This window comes from Ahaetulla prasina, chromosome 8 (genome assembly GCF_028640845.1).
Source record: "Ahaetulla prasina isolate Xishuangbanna chromosome 8, ASM2864084v1, whole genome shotgun sequence".
Lineage (NCBI taxonomy): Eukaryota > Metazoa > Chordata > Lepidosauria > Squamata > Colubridae > Ahaetulla > Ahaetulla prasina.
The window spans coordinates 35,180,629-35,201,965 of record NC_080546.1 but is presented as its reverse complement, the minus strand read 5'-3'; the positions used below and the strand labels follow the sequence as shown (position 1 = coordinate 35,201,965).

The 21,337-nt window shown below is 39.9% G+C and overlaps 1 protein-coding gene across 4 annotated transcripts in view; it reads right to left on the bottom strand.

Moving 5' to 3' along the window:
* Positions 1 to 18,358, bottom strand: part of ZNF827 (zinc finger protein 827) — a 147,602-nt gene extending 129,244 nt beyond the window's left edge. For 2 of the 4 annotated variants that reach the window (XM_058192653.1, XM_058192655.1), the window contains exon 1: positions 17,760 to 18,357. In XM_058192653.1, the coding sequence (XP_058048636.1) occupies positions 17,760 to 17,802 (43 nt within the window). In that variant the 5' untranslated portion in view covers positions 17,803 to 18,357. Of the gene's footprint in view, positions 1 to 16,408; positions 17,106 to 17,759 lie in introns of those variants that run through there. The other 2 variants (XM_058192656.1, XM_058192654.1) reach the window with 2 other exon arrangements.
* Between the last annotated feature and the right edge of the window lie 2,979 nt (positions 18,359 to 21,337).

Sequence of the window (21,337 nt, the reverse complement as noted above, 5' to 3'; positions counted from 1 at the left end):
CTTTGTGTTATTGCTTTCATCATCATCTTTTTCCCATGACTGAATAATGTATTATTAAACACGTATGTAGATAACTGCCTTTCACTGAAGTAAATGCCAAAGTGGCATATTAACAGCCCTGAATTTCCATTGTTACCACACAAACAGTACCCAGGATATTAAGTGTAATTTGAAATATCTTCAGCCATCCCTTTTGAAACAAACATGTTGGTAAAAACACAAAGCATGGGATGCCACAGTCAGGGTATAACTTAAGAATTTAGTATAGTAAACTTAATGTGAACCGCTCCAATCTTGACTGCAGAAAATATGACTTCAGTAACGGAGTTGTTAATGCCTGGAATTCACTACCTGACTCTGTGGTCTCTTCCCAAAATCCCCAAAACTTTAACCAAAAACTATCTACTATTGATCTCACCCCATTCCTAAGAGGTCTGTAAGGGGCATGCATAAGAGCACAAATGTGCCTACCATTCCTGTCCTAATGTTCCCTTTGATTGTATCCAATTTGTATAGTTTTTGCTACCGATCCTGTCCTAATGTTCCCTTTGATTGTATCCAATTTGTATAGTTTTTTTTATACTTATGCTTATATATATGCTTATATATCATATAGTTATTTCATGCTTATGCTTACATATACTACTGTGACAAATAAAATAAACAACAACAACAAAAACCTTCACTTCCCTGACCCTCCACAATGACTCTACTGAGTTTTAATACTGCTGGTTCAAACCTAGGAGAAAAAAGGAAAAAAATACATTGCAACACCACATTATTTATTTTATTATTGATATAAGAATCTACTACTGAACTATACAAATCAAGTATTATTCTGGCTTTCCTGTTGTTTATTTGAATTCTGGAAAAAAAATCTGCAAAGCAGGAAATATCTAGAAAAATATATAATTTTTAGGTGCACATCTGGTATGTCTGATATTACAAATCTCTAGCACTCTCTGGAAACGAAACCGGGACTCTCAAATGCTGGGAAGGGTTTTGGTTCTGGATGTAATGACAACAACCAATATTTTCCAACTTGGTACTTTAGATATAAGGAACTACAATTTCTGAACTCCTCTTCAGGATTCAAAAATGTGTTGGATGACATCTAGAGGCTGCAAGAATATGTAAGTCATTCTGCATGCACAAATGCCAGGTATAAGTTAAGTGTTCATACTGCATCTGTGTGCATATATCTGGTACAAGATTTGAGCACATCCACCCAGAAAAGGCAACCTTTAAAGATAGACATACGTTTGGAATTTTGAGGCTACATGTACTCTCAAAATAGCTACCTAATGTCACAAGATGTTTTATTGTCCAGAAAGCAAACTGGGTTCATAGGATGTTATCTATCATCCCAGTGACAGATTTTGCCTGTTTGACAGACCCTCTTGTTTAAAGCCATCACATTGTGTATGCTTGGCATACAAACTCATAAGCAAACTGAGAACTGAATTTGGGTTGCTGAGTGCACACTTATTTGCATGTGCATTCAACTGCTTAAATTGCTGTGTAAGGATACTGTCTATGATGTCATTTGAATCATAGCAGAAGCCATGTAGAACATCTACGTTGGCTAGACTGTTGATTACTAGGATTTCCTAGACTGATTTCCTAGTTCATTTTCATACACTGAATAGAACTTTATCAGCATTATGCAATGAATAGAACTTTATCAGTATTATGCAAGTGAGTGGGTGACGATAACAACATGTAAAAAAACATACTAATATTGAAAATCAATACAACTACAAGCAAGCAAATGTACTCAATGGATACCGGATATAGTATATTCCTGCTTTACTTACAACTGTTCAAAGTTACCACAGCACTGAAAAAGCTGACTTATTATTTTTAGCACTTAAGATCACTGCAGTATCCCCATGGTCATGTGATAAAAATTCAGACACTTGGCAATTGGCATGTATTTATAATGGTTGTAGTGTCCTGGAGTCATGTGATCACCTTTTGCAACCTTCTGACAAGTAAAGTCAATGGGAAAGCCACATTCACTTAACAACCTAGCAGTTGGAGTGATTCGCTTAACGGTGGCAAGAAAGATAACAAATTGGGGCAAAACTCAGTAACTGTCTAGCTTAGCAATGGAAATTTTGGGCTCCATTGTGGACATAAGGGGCCTCTGGTGGCTCAGCAGACTAAGTCTGTCTGTTATTAACACAGCTGCTTGCAATTACTGCAAGTTCAAGTCCCACCAGGCCCAAGGTTGACTCAGCCTTCCATCCTTTATAAGGTAGGTAAAATGAGGACCCAGATTGTTGGGGGCAATAAAAGTTGACTTTGTATAAAATATACAAATGGATAAAGACTATTGCTTAACACTGTGTAAGCCACCTTGAGTCTTCGGAGAAGGGCGGGATATAAATTAAAAAAACAAAAACAAAAACCGAGGACTACCAATAGTGCTCGAAAAGATTAAGACTTCCTAACTTGGTATCCTCTAGTTGTGTTGAAGTTACCTATTTCAAGCCAAGCTGCCCAACAACTCTGAGGAGTATCAGAATGGGGAATACTGTATATATTAAGAAAAAGTGTGGCTTTTAAATCAGAAATTATGAAACACTAGAACATAATTGGAATCATTATGGATCAAGTTAATTTAGTTTAGCATTCTAATTCCTAAAGTGATCAACCCAGTCCTATGATTGGAGCATCAGAAGCATATGAGGAAACTGGCCTGTCTTCTTTGTGAATTAGTCTTTATCTCCATTGAGGTAGAATTAGTTTATGGCAGCAAATTATATAACTTTTACTGAGTATTAAGTATTTACTAGTGTCTGTCCTGAATCTCCCACCTTCTCTTTGATCCCAATTCCCATCCAAAGAACATGGGAAGAAAAGCCTATCTATATGTGTTTTTATGGCTCTTGTTCATTTCACCCGCTCTTTGGTTCTGACAGGTTCTGGGAAACTGGTAACAGAAATTTTGAGTTCAGAGAACCGGCAAATGCCATCTCTGGCTGGCCCCAAAGTGGGATGGGAATGGAGATTTTGCAGTATCCTTCCCCTGCCGTGCCCAAGCCATGCTCACCAAGCCATACCACGCCCAAGCCACTCTCACAGAACCAGTAGTAAAAAATGTGAATTGATACGTATCAGTGAGCAAATATATATTTGTTGACAACACTGGAAATAGAATTTCCCACTATTTTTCTGCCACACAGTAATACTTTCTAAAATCAGGTACATCCCATCCTTTTGTACTCGAATGGTAGGGCAGGGAAAAACAAAACACAACCTTCCCCCCAGCCACTCCCCAAAAAAGAATTGCTGCAATCAGAGATGTTGCACATAATTCTGTATTGCTTTCTTTACTCTGCTGTCCCGCTAGGGCACCAATAGCTACAGCTGTCTGATGCCCAGTGACTGAGCCTCTTACAGAAAAAAGACAAAAATTCAAATTCGGCTTTAGCGTATGTGTACCTTTGAGTAAACTAGAGAAAATTCAATGGGATTTCCTTCAAAGGTTAGACAGTCACACCTCTCTCACTCTGAAAGCTCTGGGTGCTAAGTTTATTCTGTAATACTTTTAGGAACTATAAGACTGCTTTCTCATGGCAACAAGTAACATGACTAGGCCTCTGGAAATTAGAGCTATGTTGCCACAAAAATGGCCAGGCTTACCACTTAAAATTCTGGATCTTTAATTATTCGTACTGCATTTACATCAAGTCAGACAGAAAAAAAGTGTTTCACATTCATATGTCATGTCTGTTGGCAGCCCTCAAGCAGTAACAGGTGACATAAGAAGCAAGATCTCAGAAATAATTTATTGTTGCTTTTAACTGGTTTGAGCCTAATTCCACAAGCTGTAGCATTCACTGTTATATTTAGTAAGCATTGTGCATCTGACTGGCCATTTATAATGCTTTTATGAGCCTCCTCCTGCCCTGTTCATCATTGTACTTTAAATATGGCAGTGTTCCCAAGGGTTCAGTAGCCTTTAGTTTGCAAATACATCTCCTTTCTATAATATCAAAGCAATTTTGCTTTTAGTAATTCCTATGGTTCCGTTACAATTGCATTTTTCTTCATTAGGAATTTTTCTCCCAACAAATGCCTTGCATTATAACATCAATGGGGAAACTCAGAGAAGTGTTTGTTTTCAGCACTGCGTTTCCTTCACCAAAGACAGCTGCATTCTCAGCCCTGAGAGAATTCTTTGGGGTTAACAAGTAGAGTCAAATAAAAGAGGATGAGGAAACTACCAGTACTCCTAGGCTAATATGATAAAAGAGAACACGCTGGGTAGAGTGGGCATTGCTCACTCCAAGGTAGATCCTTTCAAGGCATTGCCACACGAAAAAGTCAAAAGATTATATAATCAATGCAGCGAGGTTAAATACGACCCTTTCTCATTTTTTTCTTGAAAGTAGGAGAAAATTGAGATTTAACAACATTTCTAGCAAATACCATAAAAATGAGTTTTGGGACCAATTAATTTGTTTTGGGTAAAAGCTTGACTACTGTCCATGATTTATTTATCATAGTTTTATACCAACCAATTACAAGTGTTGTACAGCACAATAATGAGACATCAATGCCTCAGTCTCACTATATGTATGAACTGGAGACATCTGTATTTAAGAATATTATTTCTCCATAGGACAGTGCCAAAAAGAATCTATAAAAACACTGCTGGACTTCCAGAACTGCATCAGATACAGCTGATGAAAATAACTTCAACTATAAATATGAATCTTTAAACTGCTGCAAGACGCTTTGGGATTAGCAGACCAGATTAAAATGGCTTCCCCACTAGTAAATAAATTTGCAAAATTTGTAATTCCATTAATCTAACTCATCCCATCATTATTTATTGCTTTGTTAATCCCCAGCAAATACCAAAAGCAGGAGGTTAATTGAGCCCATGGTGGGTTGGGTCCCTGATTGCTCAGGTCTAGATTAGTATTTCCTAGGCGACCTAGAAAAATAAATTAATGCTAGAAAAATAAATTCAGAGTGGCTAAGTAGATAAGCAAGCATTATAAACTACATCATCTGTTTATGATATAAGGTTTATTCTTTTGCCAATCAAATGATGTAATTTCACATCAAGTGAAGACAGAAAGAGACATTGAATTTGTATAGGGAAAAGGAAAATTTTTCTGGGCCCAGTTGTTTCCAACTCTAGGGGGCGGTGCTCATCTCCATTTCTTAGCAGAGGGAACCAGCATTGTCCAATTTCCATGGTTATATGGGCAGCCTGATTATATGCTGTGGTGCACAGAACACTGTTATCCTCCCACCAAAGGGGTACCTATTTATCTACTTGCATATTTTCAAACTGCTAGTGGGCAGGAGGTGGAGCAAGTAATGGGAGGTCAACCCACCGCACAGTGCTAAGGTCTTGAATCCAGGCTTTCAGCTTTGCAGCTGACAAAAACAAGTTCAGCATCTTTAACTGATGAGCCATCACGGACCACTTAGGAAAACATAATCAAACAGCAAATCTCCTTGTAATATTTATTAATTTATAGCCTGTTCCCACCCCCCAAGAAGCTCAGAATAATATTCATAATGGTATCTTGAGAGGAAGAATTTAGTTGATTTCTTTTTTAGGTGGTCTGATCCAGACTGTATTTCTCAGACCAAATGAGGAAAATTGGAACATAATGTATCTTTTGGACTGTGGTGAAATTCTTGGCTTAAAAACTGCCTAGAAAAATGTTTATTAGGACAAATTATTATAAGAGGAATAGCTACATATATAGCTCCATATGGTAGATAAATTTATATAGCTAATTTTCTCTGCCGAATTTTTTAAATTCACAGATAAATGGAGTGAAAATACCACTAAGTTATGATTAACACAGACACAAATTATACCAACTCATTTGTTCACCCATAATTGTTTTGCAGCTATCTATTTTATAAATAGAATTTCACTTAATTTTCAAACAGTGGGATTGACCTTGTACCCAGAGAACTTTATGACCAAGTAGAGTTTTGAATCTAAGATTTGTTGTTTTAGCACAATAATTAGACAAACAATACTTTACCTAGTAATTAACTGTGTTTTAAAAATAAGTCTTATTTGATGCTGTTCTGAGTTGAAAGAATAGCTTGTGCCTTGAAATATGAGTGAAATTTATCAAATTATACATAACACACTCACTCACTTTGAGGAATCTTAATGTTTCATTATGCACGGTTACAGTATCATCATGCAAGCAACTCACCTTCAAAAAATCCCACAGATTTCTATAGGCCACTTTTTTGATATGTATTATCTACTTCACATAGTAAATTAGAGGCAAGTCTAGATAGTGTTAAACATGGCTAACATGTAGGCCACAAAAAACTGCTGTAATAAGAAACATAACTTTTGACTTATCTCCTTCTAATAGTTAACTGGTGAAAGTTATTCTTTATTTAAGCTTCTATGCCATTCCACTTCAACAGAAATTAATTAGACTGTGTTTACTAAAAATTTAAAATCCTTTCAATCTCAGAAGAGGCTACTATCTACTCTACTACACTTTGATTTTATATTCATGTTTACATAAAGTTTATATTTGTGCTTTCACCCATCCTTCAGATTCTTAGAACTGCATTAAAGGAAAAGAATGAATTTTGATGTCTCTATACAACACAAAGTAGGCTTAAAGTTAGTGGAAACAGAATCTTGCTTTAGCTTACATACACCGTACAAAAACTGCCATTAATCCTGTGTTTTTCATCAAACTCTTGTGGGGCAGCAAACGTAAGTACATTGGAGGAAAGAGTTCCTTTAAAACCTTTTGCTTAAAAAAGAAAACAAAAATCTTAAACTTTAGAAAAAGATATGCAAGTAATTAGTGAAAAAGCACATATACAAAGACTTTCTGATGGCATAAATGAAAGAATAAACATAAAATCAACATAAAAATGATTAATACATTTTAAGAAGAAAATGAAACAAGAGCACTAGAGATCTACTGGATGAAAAAGCATTGAAGTTATGCAATAGGGCAGGGGTCTCCAACCTTGGCAGCTTTAAGACTGGTGGACTTCAGCTCCCAGAATTCCCCAGCCAGCAAGCTGACTGGGGAATTCTGGGAGTTGAAGTCCGCCAGGCTTAAAGCTACCAAGGTTGGAGACCCCTGCTATAGGGTAGACATCTCCAAGTCCACATAGCGTTACAATAAATACAGGTCCAGAATGTAAGAAACTATGACACGAAATTGCTGATTCTCATATAAAAGCACAATTTATCTTTAACAAAGGTAACTTAACATAACATAACATAACATAACATAACAACAGAGTTGGAAGGGATCTTGGAGGCCTTCTAGTCCAACCCCCTGCCTAGGCAGGAACCCTACACCATCTTTTTTGGAGTATAAGACACACCTTTCCCCCCCCCCCCAAAAAAGAGGGTGAAAATCTGGGTGCGTCTTATACTCCGAATGTAGCCCAACCAGCTTCTCAAACGGAGGTTTCAGAGGCTGAAAAAAGCCCCAGAAACGGAGCTTCAGAAAAAAAGCCCCAAATGGAGCTTAGAAAAAAAGCCCCAAAGAAGAGCTTCAGAAAAGAAGCACCCAAACAGAGCTTCAGAGGCTTTTTTTCTGAAGCTCTGTTTTGGAAACTTTCAGATGCAGGAAAAAAAAAGGCAAAAAAAGCAAGCCACAGAGCTCACAACCAAGGAACCTGTTGCTAAAATTCACCTCTGGGAACAGCTGATTGGGGGTATTCCGGGAGGCCAATCCACCTGCTAATCAGCTTTGTTCTTATTTTCCTCCCCAAAAACTAAGGTGTGTCTTATACTCCAGTGCATCTTATACTCCGAAAAATACGGTAATTAGAAAACAGTCTATAAAGTATCACTTTTTAAAAAGTGAGTGGAAAGCTAGAAGAAATTAAAGGTCACTTAACAGTATTAGTTGTTTGTGCTATGAGTTATTCAAAAGCAATTGTAGTCAGGCGACATCCAAGTCAAAATAATAAATCAATTAAATAAATAAACAAATCCATCCTGTACAAAGTAGCAGAAAGTATTGTTAAAGAAAGAAAATCACCCAACATAGAGAAAAACAAATCTTAGGAGGCTTTTGCCAAACTAAATCTTCTTGTCTCACAAATCTTCAGTTTTTTTCTAAGGGGGACAGTAAACATATAGACAGAAGTGCCACAACAGATATAAGACATTTGTCAAAAGTATTTGATGAAGTCTGTTACTTAAGTGTCCTAAGCTAACTAGTTTAATAAAAAGCTAACTAGTTTAATAAAAAGAAGGACTAGGGGAGATATGATAGCAGTGTTCCAATATCTCAGGGGTTGCCACAAAGAAGAGGGAGTCAAACTATTCTCCAAAGCACCTGAGGGTAGAACAAGAAGCAATGGGTGGAAACTAATCAAGGAGAGAAGCAACTTAGAACTAAGGAGAAATTTCCTGACAATTAGAACAATCAGTGGAACAACTTGCCTGCAGAAGTTGTGAATGCTCCAACACTGGAAATTTTTAAGAAAATGTTGAATAACCATCTGTCTGAGATGGTGTAGGGTTTCCTGCCTGGGCAGGGGGTTGGACTAGAAGACCTCCAAGTACCTTCCAACTCTGTTGTTATTATTATTATAACTCAACAGCTATGGCATTAAGTTATTCTCATGGACTGGTAATTGTTTAAAGTTCAGAAACAGTGATTAGGTACCAATGGATTTAACACTGAAAAGATTCTAGCATAAGCACATTGGTACTATATTTTAATACAAGGAGTATAGGTTCTAAAAAATCAAATGTTTTAAAATATAATGGGATCCGATTAGTCTGATCAGTGTTTGATAAAGATAGCTATATATGACATTCTGATTCATAGGAAAGTCCTAAAAACTAGATTCTAGGAAGCATGCCCTATAGCAGTGATGACTAACCTTTTTGCTGCCACGTGCAAAAAGGAGGGGACCACAGGGAGGGTCATGCATGCCCACACCCATAATTCAATGCACCCCACTCCCCTGCATGCGTGCGCGACCCCCCCACTTTTGGCACATGATGGCACGGTGGGCATGGTAGGGCTGTTTTTTGCCCCCCTCCCCCGGCTCCAGACTCTTTTTTGGAGCCTGGGGAGGGCACAAACGGCCTTCGCCCCGCCCCAAGGCCCTCCAGAGGCCGGAAATGGCCCATTTGCCAACTTCCGGTGAGACCAGAAGGCTCGTTTTTCACTCTCCCCAGGCTCCCATCAATATGTCTCCACGTGCCATCATAGGTTCACCATCACGGCCTTATAGTAAGCTTCTAGTTGCCCAATATAGCCAATAACAATGAAACAGGTTATACAACTATAGCTAACTTTATGACTTACATTGCTTAGCAAATCACACAGATTACTGGGCAGACTGACGAACCAAGCCATCATTTTTATTTATATTACACATTATTTACAAAATGAAAACGTAATTTTATGAATCTTTTATGCTGGAAGCCCTTTGACCCTCCAAAAAGCCCTTAGTGGTAGGTCATGCTCTTATTATCCAGTTCTGGGATCTCTTCTAATTCAATTACAGAAATGAATAATAGTTACCGTATATACTCGAGTATAAGCCGAGTTTTTCAGCACGTTTTTTGTGCTGAAAAACATCCCCTCGGCTTATACTCGAGTATATACGGCTTATACTCGAGTTTTTTTTTTTTTCTTCTTTTTTTCACATTATACCGGATGGTACAAACTTGGCGGGCTTTTGCATTAGCGCGGGGAAGCCCTGCCGGTGCAGTGAGAGGGCGGGGCGGGGGAGCCGCCAGCCTTCTCGGCTGAGGGAGGGAGGCTTTCCCTGACCGGTAGCTGCCTCATTTCCCACCCTCGGCTTATACTCGAGTCCCCAGTTTACCCCAGTTTTTTGGGGTAAAATTGGGGACCTCGGCTTATATTCGGATCGGCTTATATTCGAGTATATACGGTAATTCCAAATTGACTAACATTTCTGTTTTATATCATTTCTTCATCTGCCCTCCCATTCTGACATGTAGGGGGGAAAATGTGGATTTATTATATTAATTGTTTTAAACACAAGAATCAGATAGGCCTATAAGAACCAATCATTTAAAAAGCATAGGTATCATTTGAAGCATGTGACACTATTAAATAATTAATTGATTCATATTCATGATTACAAAATATACTTTTTGTATGATATTAAGGCACCCTAAAAAAGTGAAATGATAAAATAGGGTTTTGAAAAACAATATACCGGTAATGAAATTACAGGGCAATGTGTTATTTTTTGCCTTCAAGTCAGTATTGAGTCCTTGCAACTATCTTGACCAGGGGTGTCAAACTCAAGGCCTGTGGGCTTGTTGGGTCGCAGGAGGGAGACAGGATAGATGCCTCCTGCAGCACCTTGCCAGCCAAAATGGGCATGGGGGGACCGAGCACACCCCCTGCACCCCATTTTCAGCCTAGACAGCACTTTACCGGCCAAAAACAGGCATGGAGGAACCACCCACAGCCCACCCATGCCGCATTTTCGGCCTCCTGCAGCACTCTGCCAGCCAAAAAAGGGCCGCACAAAGGCCTCACAGGGCCTGTGTTTGGCCGTCAGAGTGCTGCAGGAAGCCAAAAATGGGCTGCGTGGGGGCCTAGTGGAGTCTCCATGTAGCCTGTTTTTGACCAGCGAAGTGCTGCAGGAGGCTGTCTAGGCTGGAAAGGGGCATGGGGGGGGGGCACTCCAACACGCCTGTTTTGGCTGGCATGGTGCTGCAGGATGCATCCATCCCATCTCCCCCCACACACACTCCTGCACCCCATGGAGGACTACAATGCTGATCCGGCCCTTGAAGAAATCCAGTTTGACACCCCTGATCTTGACCAATCCCTGCATTTTCTTGCTAAGATTTCGGAAGTAGTTTTGCACCGCCGGCTTCCTATGGCTGAGAGTGTAGCCCAATGTCATCTGGCTGGCTTCACATTCATCTGATTTCTAGCTATAAACACCCAACTATAACACCAAACTGGCTCTATTACCAGGCAATACTGAGCAATAAACTTCATCTATGTCACAAAACATCACAAAGCCATAGCTCTGTAGCATAGGAACCATTAAGGCTCCACTTTGTAGCTTTTCTACCAAGAGAAATAACATATCTATTCTCCTGAAATTAGTTTACACGTCTAGTTGCAACCAGTCTCTCCCTACATCAGCTTAGCCCACTTTTAAGATATGCATTCCTATTTCCTATTTGCTACATTTTAATGTAGTGCTCACTACTCAAATATGGTATGATAGGTTTATACATATGAACATAGAGATTGATGATAAACAGAAATTTAATTATAATGTATATAATGTAAATACGATCTAGCACTTCCAACCGTGTACTAAAATAGGGAAAATAGTATATAACATAAATTATTTTGACTGATTATAACTGCTGCATACCAAGCTGATTGCTTACATATACTTCATCATTCTCAGTTTTTTTTCCTTTGAGCAGTTTAACTAGTAAAGTTAACATTTTTAGCTAGCCCAGTATTTTATTACTCATGAAAAAAAAGCCAACAGAATATAAGAGCATTTGCATGGCCCTAATAAGCAATCTGCTGTAAACTGTGATTCACAAAATTAGTAGAGATTAGTAGCAAAGTTATAACATAATATACTGCAATCTTGTAATCCTGTATCCATTTTCTGAGAATTAGCCCCATCATACTCAGTAGGATTTTTTTTCTGAATAGTTATACATATGAATTAGTTTCTCTTATTAAAACCCATAAATTTAAACACTGGAATCCTGCATTCATTACTCAGCCACTAAACTCCACTGATTCTTTACTAATACATACATTGCTAAGATTTAGAAATCGAAGTTTGATCTTAACTAGAATAACTTGAAACTTATCTTGTGTTACACTGTTAAACTTGCAAGCAATGATCAACTGATTGTTTATGGTTTTTTGTTCCTATTTGCATCTCCACCATCATTTACAGCTAGTAGAATATATATCTGCAAATTCTCACTTCCCTATTAGAGGTTAGAAGGGAAGTTCCAAGAAAGTGCATACACTACATCAGGGGTCTGCAACCTTAAACACTCAAAGAGCCATTTGAACCCATTTCCCACAGAAAAGAAAACACAAAACCCTTCCCGTGCCTGACCATTTCTTGAGCGGCCACAAAATTATCATACATAGTTGAATTAATTGTTCTGTTTTCTTCTGAAACTTTTTTCTTTTCTTGGATTTATCCATGGTTGGCTATCAGGGTTGAAAAGCTCAATAAATCGTATGCTGGTGGGTGTTGCACATTGGCGGTTGTGACACATATTTTGAGGGAGCTGCAGCAGAGGGGTGAAAGAGCCACAGGTTGCTGACCCCTGTATTTTGCAAATCTTTTGGACTGTTCTTCTTTATACCATAAAATTTCCAAAGTCTCCAAACTTTCAAATTTCATTGGATATACTTAATTCACCTATTCTATTTGTACTATTTCTTCCTTTTCTGTCCAGCTCCAATTAAGCTTCATTTATACCTTCTATCCCTTGACAATTATTTTCCTAGAGCATTAATGGATAACCTACAATTGTCTGTAGCTTCAAAGAATCATTTTTGTAACTTTAGCATCTTTTTGACTATGTTGCTGAAATCTGAAAGGGCAATTTTCTTCCACTGTGAATCAAGACGTAATATAGCTATTAAAATAGAATTAACGAAATATAAAGAACTCACCTGAAACTTAAAAAAATTCCAGCCCTTTCCCTTGTATGTCATTGCCCAAAAAAATATGACCCCCAGAGCCACAAAAGATTTCATAGAGCCCTTAGAAATCTAAAGGCTGCCCTTCCATCCCTACAATGACCTTTTGCATGCATAAATTACTTCCATTCCTATTTTACAGAAGCAGAACCTAGCAGATATCTATAACCCCATCATTCCTGTGACTTTATGGGAATAACTTACTTGAGCAAAACTGGGGTCTTGTATACAATGGTACCTCGGTACTTGACTGCTTTGAAAGTCATCAAATTTGGTCTATTTTGATGAGAAAATTTTGTCCCAGTACTCGTCGTTAGTTTTGTACTCAATGAGCAAGCTGGAACTTGTCGGTGTCAGTTGCCTCGTGACTCGCTACCCTTTCCAGTCAAACAAAGTGTCATGCATTAGTCACGTGATAGCTCTCTGTGCATAACCCCTTGTGGCCTTATCTTAACTTCTGCGTTCATGTTGTGTATTTTTGCGCTTTTTTCCTCATCAATACAGGTAAAATTTTTATTTTATTTATTTGGGATACAGCAACAGTTATAAATACGAACCAGTTGCCAAGCATCTGAATTTTGATCACATGATTATGGGGATGCTACAAAGTCCATAACTGTGAAAAATGGTCATGTCACTTTTTTCAGTGCTGTTGTAAATTTAAACAGTTACTAAATGAATTGTTGGAAATCAAGGACTATCTATATTTCATTGCTACTCATACCTTATCTGATTCCAAGTATGAAGTATCATATCAAACTGATTTATTAACAATAAAATTAGAACAAGGAACTTTTGATTTCCAGTGTTGAAAATAATTTCTGATTATGTGTTGAACTATTGGCAATGCTAGAGGTGTAAGACATATTTTTAAAAATCTGAGTGGGAACTTTTAGCCTAGAACATAGTTTTAATTCCCTATCCATTTCTGCTAACTTCAAAATGACTTGAAAACCTTAGTTCATAACCTCAAAATTCTAAGCAATAATACCAATTTACTCTTCCTGGTTAAAAGGTGTATCAAATATTCTCTATAAATGCTAATTATTGTGGAGTATTTTAGGTACATTTCTGGGTGACAGTCATAAATTGAAGAAGGTTCAAAGAAAGTCATTAGTAGAAACATCATACATTATCAAATGTTTCCTCATTAAAAATAGTAAATAGAACTAAAATACATAGCTGTAAAATAAACACAAACACAAAAGAACACACTATTCCTCATTCCCCAATCCATCAAAAGAGTTTGTAGTTGTCCCACAATCTTCTTCAATTCTGTCAAAATACAGAGAACATGCATAACAACACTTTCAGTTCTCTCTGTCCTCTTTCTTGCTAATGAATAGTAACAAAATCCCCTCCCTCATATTTTTAGTACATGATATGTGGACTGGTTTAGTCAACTGAAATTTTTCTTTTAAAAATCTGGTTGTTTCAAGGGAAGCCTTCCTGGCTGCAGGGATGCCATTCCTTTTGTTTCTATTTAAGAGCAAATGTGATTTGTAAAGTCAAGAGGTTAGCATTTCAGTATTCTTTGCAACCAAGCATTTTTCACAATAGAACCTGGCTACTTGCTACTGCAGCTGCAAAACTGCAAATATTTGCAACTTTTCCCAGGTTTGCAGAGCTGCAGTGAAATTGACAGAGTTGTACATTTCCCTCATTTCTTCAGAGAACCAGTAATAAGGCTTTCTAGATTTTCTTTCAACAACTGCCTTGTTACTGGATCAATTCAGTTGATCCCAGAAGGTGAAGTTGCAAAAGAAAATCTGCTCTGCTCTGACTGTCCATCCATCTATCTAACCAGCATATTATATAATGTTCTCTACTCCTACAATTACTGTCATTTTCTATTTTTTATGCTATATAAAATCTTTTTTTCCTCAAGACATATGTTTAGATCAAAATTTTCCCCATGTATTTATCTCAACTTTTCACAAAGTGAATGAACTTATTTTTTAGTACTTGCAAAAGTCCATCACAATCATAAGGTAGCATTTTATTTCAATTAATATCACATTTCTGAAATGCAACCTTGGAGGAATAAATACTGTATCTTAATCTATAAAACACCCAAGCTTAGTTATATTTGCCCACATTTAAACACACTTAGCTAGCATTGGACTTGCTTGTTAATTTCTCTTGCTTAAAAGCAATCGATTAAAATATACACTAATTTTTTAAAAACATCTGTTCAGAAATAAGTTTTTTCAACTTCAGCATAGCTAGTTTTTCAGAAGCAAGCTTCACTTATCACTTATAATGAGCTGTAGAATACTTAGGTTCTTTTCAAAGAACACATTTATCTCAATTTCCCACTGAAAACAAACAATTACAAATGTTTCTCACACATAACCAAATTATCATATTTTATGGAAGCCTCAATAACAAATTAACATTTTTATTTTCTAAAATATACTGATAATAAAAGTAGTTCACATTTCATCAGAAGTGAGGCTAAATAAGTTTTCCCTTCTGATGCATACATGTCTAAAAATCATTAATGTATTAAAACTAAGCATCACAACTGGAGAAACATGATACCACATTTTTTAAAACTCTCAAGGTTTCCAAATATTCCAGTGCACCTTGTAATTTAAATAATGTTCACTTCTCTACAAGCAGCTGGCCAGAGTGAACAATAAAACTTGCAATTCTGGGTAGGGAGGCAAAGTTAAAATTCAGATACACCCAAAAGCAAAAGTAGAAACTGCCTGTTTGCAAGACAAATCCTTCCTGAATGAGCTAAAATGGAAACAGAATTTCATATCTGCCCTGGAGAAACAGACAGAAAGGGCAGCAGAGCCAGGGCCAGGTCAAGGTCACTAGCAGGGCAGTTTGCAGCTGCTTGCATTGCTCTCTTTTAAGAGCAAGCACAACAGACCTTCCAAACTCTACGCCCAGACTTTGTGCGCGCTGGCGCGCACACACACCAGTTAGAAACAAAACAACTTCATATTTCAAATTCTCATTTGTTCCTATGTTGTCTTGTGTGGTATTTCACAACTAGGCCCTTTTAAAACACAAACGTCTCTCTCTCCTCAGTTTCTTGCAAAGCATCACTATCACCATTTTTCCCCCCTACTAGAAAATAGGGGAATAGCAAAAGGAGTCCCTTGCGGGTTCAGGAAACTCACTTATGCAAGCTTCCTGAATTCGGTTTTCCTAGGAGCACCACTCTGGCTTTTAACTATAAATATATTCCTTTTAAAATCGCGAGGCCAACAGCAGGGTGGCGGGGGAGGAGGGGGAGGTGAGTGTGGAATCGAGCCCTGTGCTGGGAGGGGTCAAACAGGAAGCCCTTCAGCCCCGAGTTTACGCGGCAAGGAAAAGGAAGGCTGTGCGCGCGCGCTCCCCCAAGTGCCATGCCGTGCCCTGCCTTTCCCTACCTCAGCCCCGGATCATGTGTGCCAGGCTGATCCTGTATTCTGGGCGGCGGGAGGGAGGGGGGCGGCAGGAGAGAGGAAGAAGTGGCTATGAGCGTAGGACAGAGCGGCAGGGAGAAAAAAAGTGGGAGGGGGCGCTTTGATAGCCCGGGGAATCGTTCCCTCTATCAACTCTCGTTAATTATACATATGAACCAGTAATCGATCGCCTCTTCCCCTCGCTCACCTCCCACGCACACAAGCACCCCTCCTCAGCAGCCACCCGCCACAATCTTCGTTTTCCCTTCCTCTCGCTCCCCCTCAATGGGTGAACTTCAGGTGACCGACCGTGGCTTTGACACATAAGCAGTTCAGCCTGCCGACAACGAACCTCGGGGCGCAGCCAGGGAGGGGCCAAGCGAGGCTGCACTGAATGTCGGTGCGGAGGCAGGGAGAGGAGAGGGGGGGGAAGAAATGACCCCTCCAATCCACCCCCGCCTTCATTCCTCTTTTCTTTGGAGGCCAGCCAGAAGGAGCCCCGAGTCGCTCTAAAGGTCTTTTAAAATGTGTTCTCTTATTCGTCCGAAGATATTTCCCTTTCCTTCTCTGCAAAGAATGCCCGGCCGCTTCTCCATTCCAGAGGGAAGCAGAAGGAAAAAGTTAACTGCTTTGCGAAGAATTGAGGAAGAGGAGGAGGACTGGGGTGCAAGGGGGCGCGCAAACCGGCGGGGAAGGGGGGGAACTGCGGTGTAGTATGTGCGTTGCCCGCACCGGGTGGGGAGAAGTGGGGGCGACGTGCGCTCTCAAGCCCTTCCTGCCTTCTGCTGGTCTGCTCTGGGGCAGAGACGCGGAAACCTCTGGCTCGCTGAGGCTGCATCTGACCCTTCATTTTATTGCAGCGAGGAGGCGAAGCAGACTCCAGCTCGCCTGCCACCGCCGCTGCTATGCCGCCGCCTCCGCCACCCCCTCTGCTCTGCAGGGACCTCGCATGCCACGATCTCCCTCTCGCCCTCCCCGCACTTCTCGGCGGCGGCAAAGCGGCAGACCCGGACTCTCCTGTGTCCCTCTAGCCTATTCCCCCCCCCTCCCCACTTCCACCCCGCCGCTGCCTCGCCCTCCCCGCCGCTCTTCGCCTTCTCCCGCCTCCTCCCCGGCTCCGAGGCCGACCAGCCCAGCCGCAACCTTTAGCCGGAGACGGACCTCGCAATCGATTCCGCACAAGACACCAGAAACCCTTCCAGTTACGACTCCCCACCCCAATAAAAAAAAAAGACCCCCTTCAGACTAAACGGGAAAAACCCGTCCGTACACGCACACAAATGCACAATCAAAAGAAAGGGGAGGGGAAAGAGCTAGAAGAGCGAAGAAAGAGAGGAGGGAAAGCCACACACACACATACACACGCACTCCCTCTCTCGCGCTCACACAGACGCACTCAGACACAGAGTGGGAGAGAGAGAGGGAGAGAGGAGAAAAAAATTAAAAGGGCACAAGGCTGTTCATCACCAACATGGCTGCCTTAGCTCAGACCTAAAAGAGGCATAACCCGGGTGCTGTCTTTGTCAGTTTCACCTCTGTAACCCTAAACTAATGCACAAAACAACGGAGGAGGCTGCAGAGGGGGAGGACGGAGACAGGCAGAGAAGGGAAAGGGGAAGGTAGGGGGACAGAGAAGGGGGGAAAAAAGGGGGGCACTTACGTGAAGAGAGGCGCTTGGGTTGCTCCTGCTTCCTCCTGGGCATTTTCCCCCCTTTTCACATTCTCCTCCTTGGTTTAATGGGAGACCAAAGGAAAAAAAAATCCCAAAGAGGGACAGAGGCAGGCACAAAGCGGGGCAAGGGGAGCTGCCCAGCAGAGGTTGCTTTTCTTCTCGTGGGCAAGTGGGGGGGGGGGAAGGCGGTTGGAAAGCCGCTTTTCCTGGAGCCAAGGAGAAGGGATTCCCCGCTCCCCTTTTCCTTGCCCTTCCTCCCCCACCTTTTCTTTTTCTGCCCCCCGGTCGTGCACCTGGTCTGTCCCCGGTCGCAATATTCCTCAATGGAAATGGATCTAATGGACGAGGGGAGAGAGTGTGCTCATATGCGGTGCCAATAATGAAGGCTGGTGCGGCGGTGTCTATGGCTGCTCCCTGTGTGTCTCCAAGCCCCTAACTAACACTAATGCAGGGATCAAAGGGCAGCGGCGGCGGCGGTGCTCGCAGCTCACACACAGGCTGGGGAGGGAGAGGGAGAAAAGGAGAGAGAGAGGAGACGAGACACACACACGCACACAAGGCAGAGCGAAGAAGGAAGGTGCCCCCAGGCTCTTAGGCTGTACTTTACACACCGAACTGCGAGCGCTCTTCCTCGCGAGGTTCAAGGGGGGACAAAGGCGGTCGCCGCCAGGATGCGCCCCCATTTTTTCCCCCTTCTTAGAATCGTTGGGGGAAGAAACGGGAGGGGGAGTCCCGCGTCGATTGCAAAATAAAATGGTCTGAGAAATACTATAAAGGTCAAGTCGGCGCGATAATATTTTGGGCGTGGAGAAAGGAAGGTGACCACATAACTAAACTGAATTGCGCCAACTATGTATGCAAATAAATCAAAGCATGGGGGGGGGAGGCAAGCATAGGAACATTAACCTTATAAATTTCTTGATGTAAAGAATGGAAGTGGAGGGGTGGAGCAAGATTAGGTCAGCCCTAATAATTGATTCTGGAGTACACTCACATTGACATCTGAGTTTATAGTTTATTTCTGCATAAATGGGGGTTTGGAGAAACATTATTAAAATCTCCCCAATGAATAGCACGAAGCCTGGATTGCAGTTACTAACCGATACGGGGCTTTCATTGCCGTACAAAACGGTACATTTTTCTATCAAGACAAAACATGAAGAGAAGATGGGTGCGGGTGAAGGAATGGAGAAAGGATTGAATCCCCCCCCCCCAAAAAAAAGTATTGGAAAAGAGAAAGGCTCTTTTTGTGTTCAACTTCCAGTCAATTGGACAGAAATTCATGCGGAGGTACTTTATTTAGATGAATTCAACTCAAAAACTTTTCAATACAATGGAAGTGAAATAATTGGAGGCACAAGTTGCTTCTCAGAACCCTCACTAACTTTGAACTTGGTAGCTGACATAAAGTGAATAATGACTCAGATATTTTTACAAAAAGTGGTTTAATGGGCTGCTCTCTTTTTTATATTCTTGCTTTTGGCAACCTTACTCACCATTGCACTAATTCAGAGTTATTCTTGCTAGTGGTAGTCATTTCTTTTAAGAAAAGAACAATATTGTCAATTTATTCTGTGAAGACTGAATATCCAGTCAGCAGTTCATATTTAAGCCTATATAAATGCCGTAATCACCATGAGAGTAAGCAACAAATACTGTTTAATAAAATTACATTCCTTGATACTTTCAAATTTTTCATCCTCTCACCTTTTATTTCATTTTTAACTCTTAACTTCTTTTTATCATTTTTTTGTAGAACTTTAGATATCAGTGTAGATGCTAGTCAAGGACTGCATTAAAATTTACTTACCTACCAAATACATATGTTTATACAAGAGAAGTCCAGCCAAGCTTGATTTTTCAGTTCATTGGTGGCTCATCATACATGACACACAGATTTCCTGATGCATATGCCTATGAAGAAATGTCATTTGAGTAGAAGAAGTATGTTTTCAAAGGTGGATCCCAGTTCATTTAAATTAAATAGGAATGGGAAGATTATAGGAACGTGTGCATTTCAACGAACAACAAATATAATAACCCTTTCTATTACATATAAACTGCTACTTTGCATTGTTAAAACTATATATACATTTGTATGAAAAAGTGCTGAAAAGTCATGCAAACTCCAATATAACTCCAGTACGCTTGAGTCAGGAATTGTGCATAGTTTTTGCTCCACTAAATTCATATGCCTTGAGTTAATGTTTACACATTATTCTATTTTAATTATATCAAATAAGTCATTTCTACAACTGAGAAAAGGGATTGGTTCTCATTCCTGGTATCCTTCAGCAATGTTCAGTGTGTTTCTTACATTTTACAGAATACTTAAAACAAACTGAAAATAGATAATATAAAAAACAAAACACATTTATGAAATAGTCTTAATAGAATAGATTTAGAAATCCTCTTAAAAGTACTAAAATATACATTTTGCCTTTGAAACAGTAGAGATTTATGAATTCAAATAAGTTTACATTCATAAGTTTACATTCAGCTAAAACTTTTAAAATGAACTGAAGAACAGCCTTCCATCCTTTATAAGGTAGGTAAAATGAGGACCCAGATTGTTGGGGGCAATAAAAGTTGACTTTGTATATAATATACAAATGGATGAAGACTATTGCTTAACACAGTGTAAGCCGCCCTGAGTCTTCGGAGAAGGGCGGGATATAAATTCACACACACAAAAAAAGATGGTTTGAACTGCTGCTTTATCTGTATTATGTTTGATAACTGGAATTGCCTGTTTGTCAGCTATTTGGATTGACCTTGCAATAAAAGATTGAAATTAACTTGAATAATCACATGTACATAAGAACATTCTTACAACTACTTTTAAAGTAACTAAAATGTTACGTTCTGGAGCTAATGGATTGTTTTAAGGAAGCTATAAGTGGTGGCTCAGGGGCTAGGCCGTTGAGCTTGTCAATCGAAAGGTCGGCAGCTCAGCGGTTCGAATCCCTAGTGCTGTGAGCTCCTGTTACTTGTCCCAGCTTCTGCCAACCTAGCAGTTTCGAAAGCACCTAAAAATACAAGTAGAAAAAATAGGGACCACCTTTGGTGGGAAGGTAACAGCGTTCCGTGCGCCTTTGGCGTTGAGTCATGCCGGCCACATGACCACGGAGACTTCTTCGGACAGCGCTGGCTCTTTGGCTTTGAAACGGAGATGAACACCAACCCCTAGAGTCGGCAAGAGGGGAACCTTTACCTTTACCTATAAGTGCTGATGCCCTTGAATAATAGGATTTAATTATAGTAATCTGTACCTGCTATAATCAACAATTGATATAAATATTATATACATATGTTTTTATCTTAATGGGCTATAACAATTCATAATGTCCACCTTGAAATTAATATAATATGTTTGCTTCAGGCCCATCCATCATGCAAGTACCCAGCAGATAAACTCTGTAAGATTAAAATTACTTAGACCACCAGGTCAAAGATTAAATATTGGATATTAAATATTTGATTTATTTCTTTTTTTCTTTTTTGCATGTTCACCAGTGGAATAGAGAAATGTTGAGCTTTTTCTCACCACCTAAGCCGGCAAATCT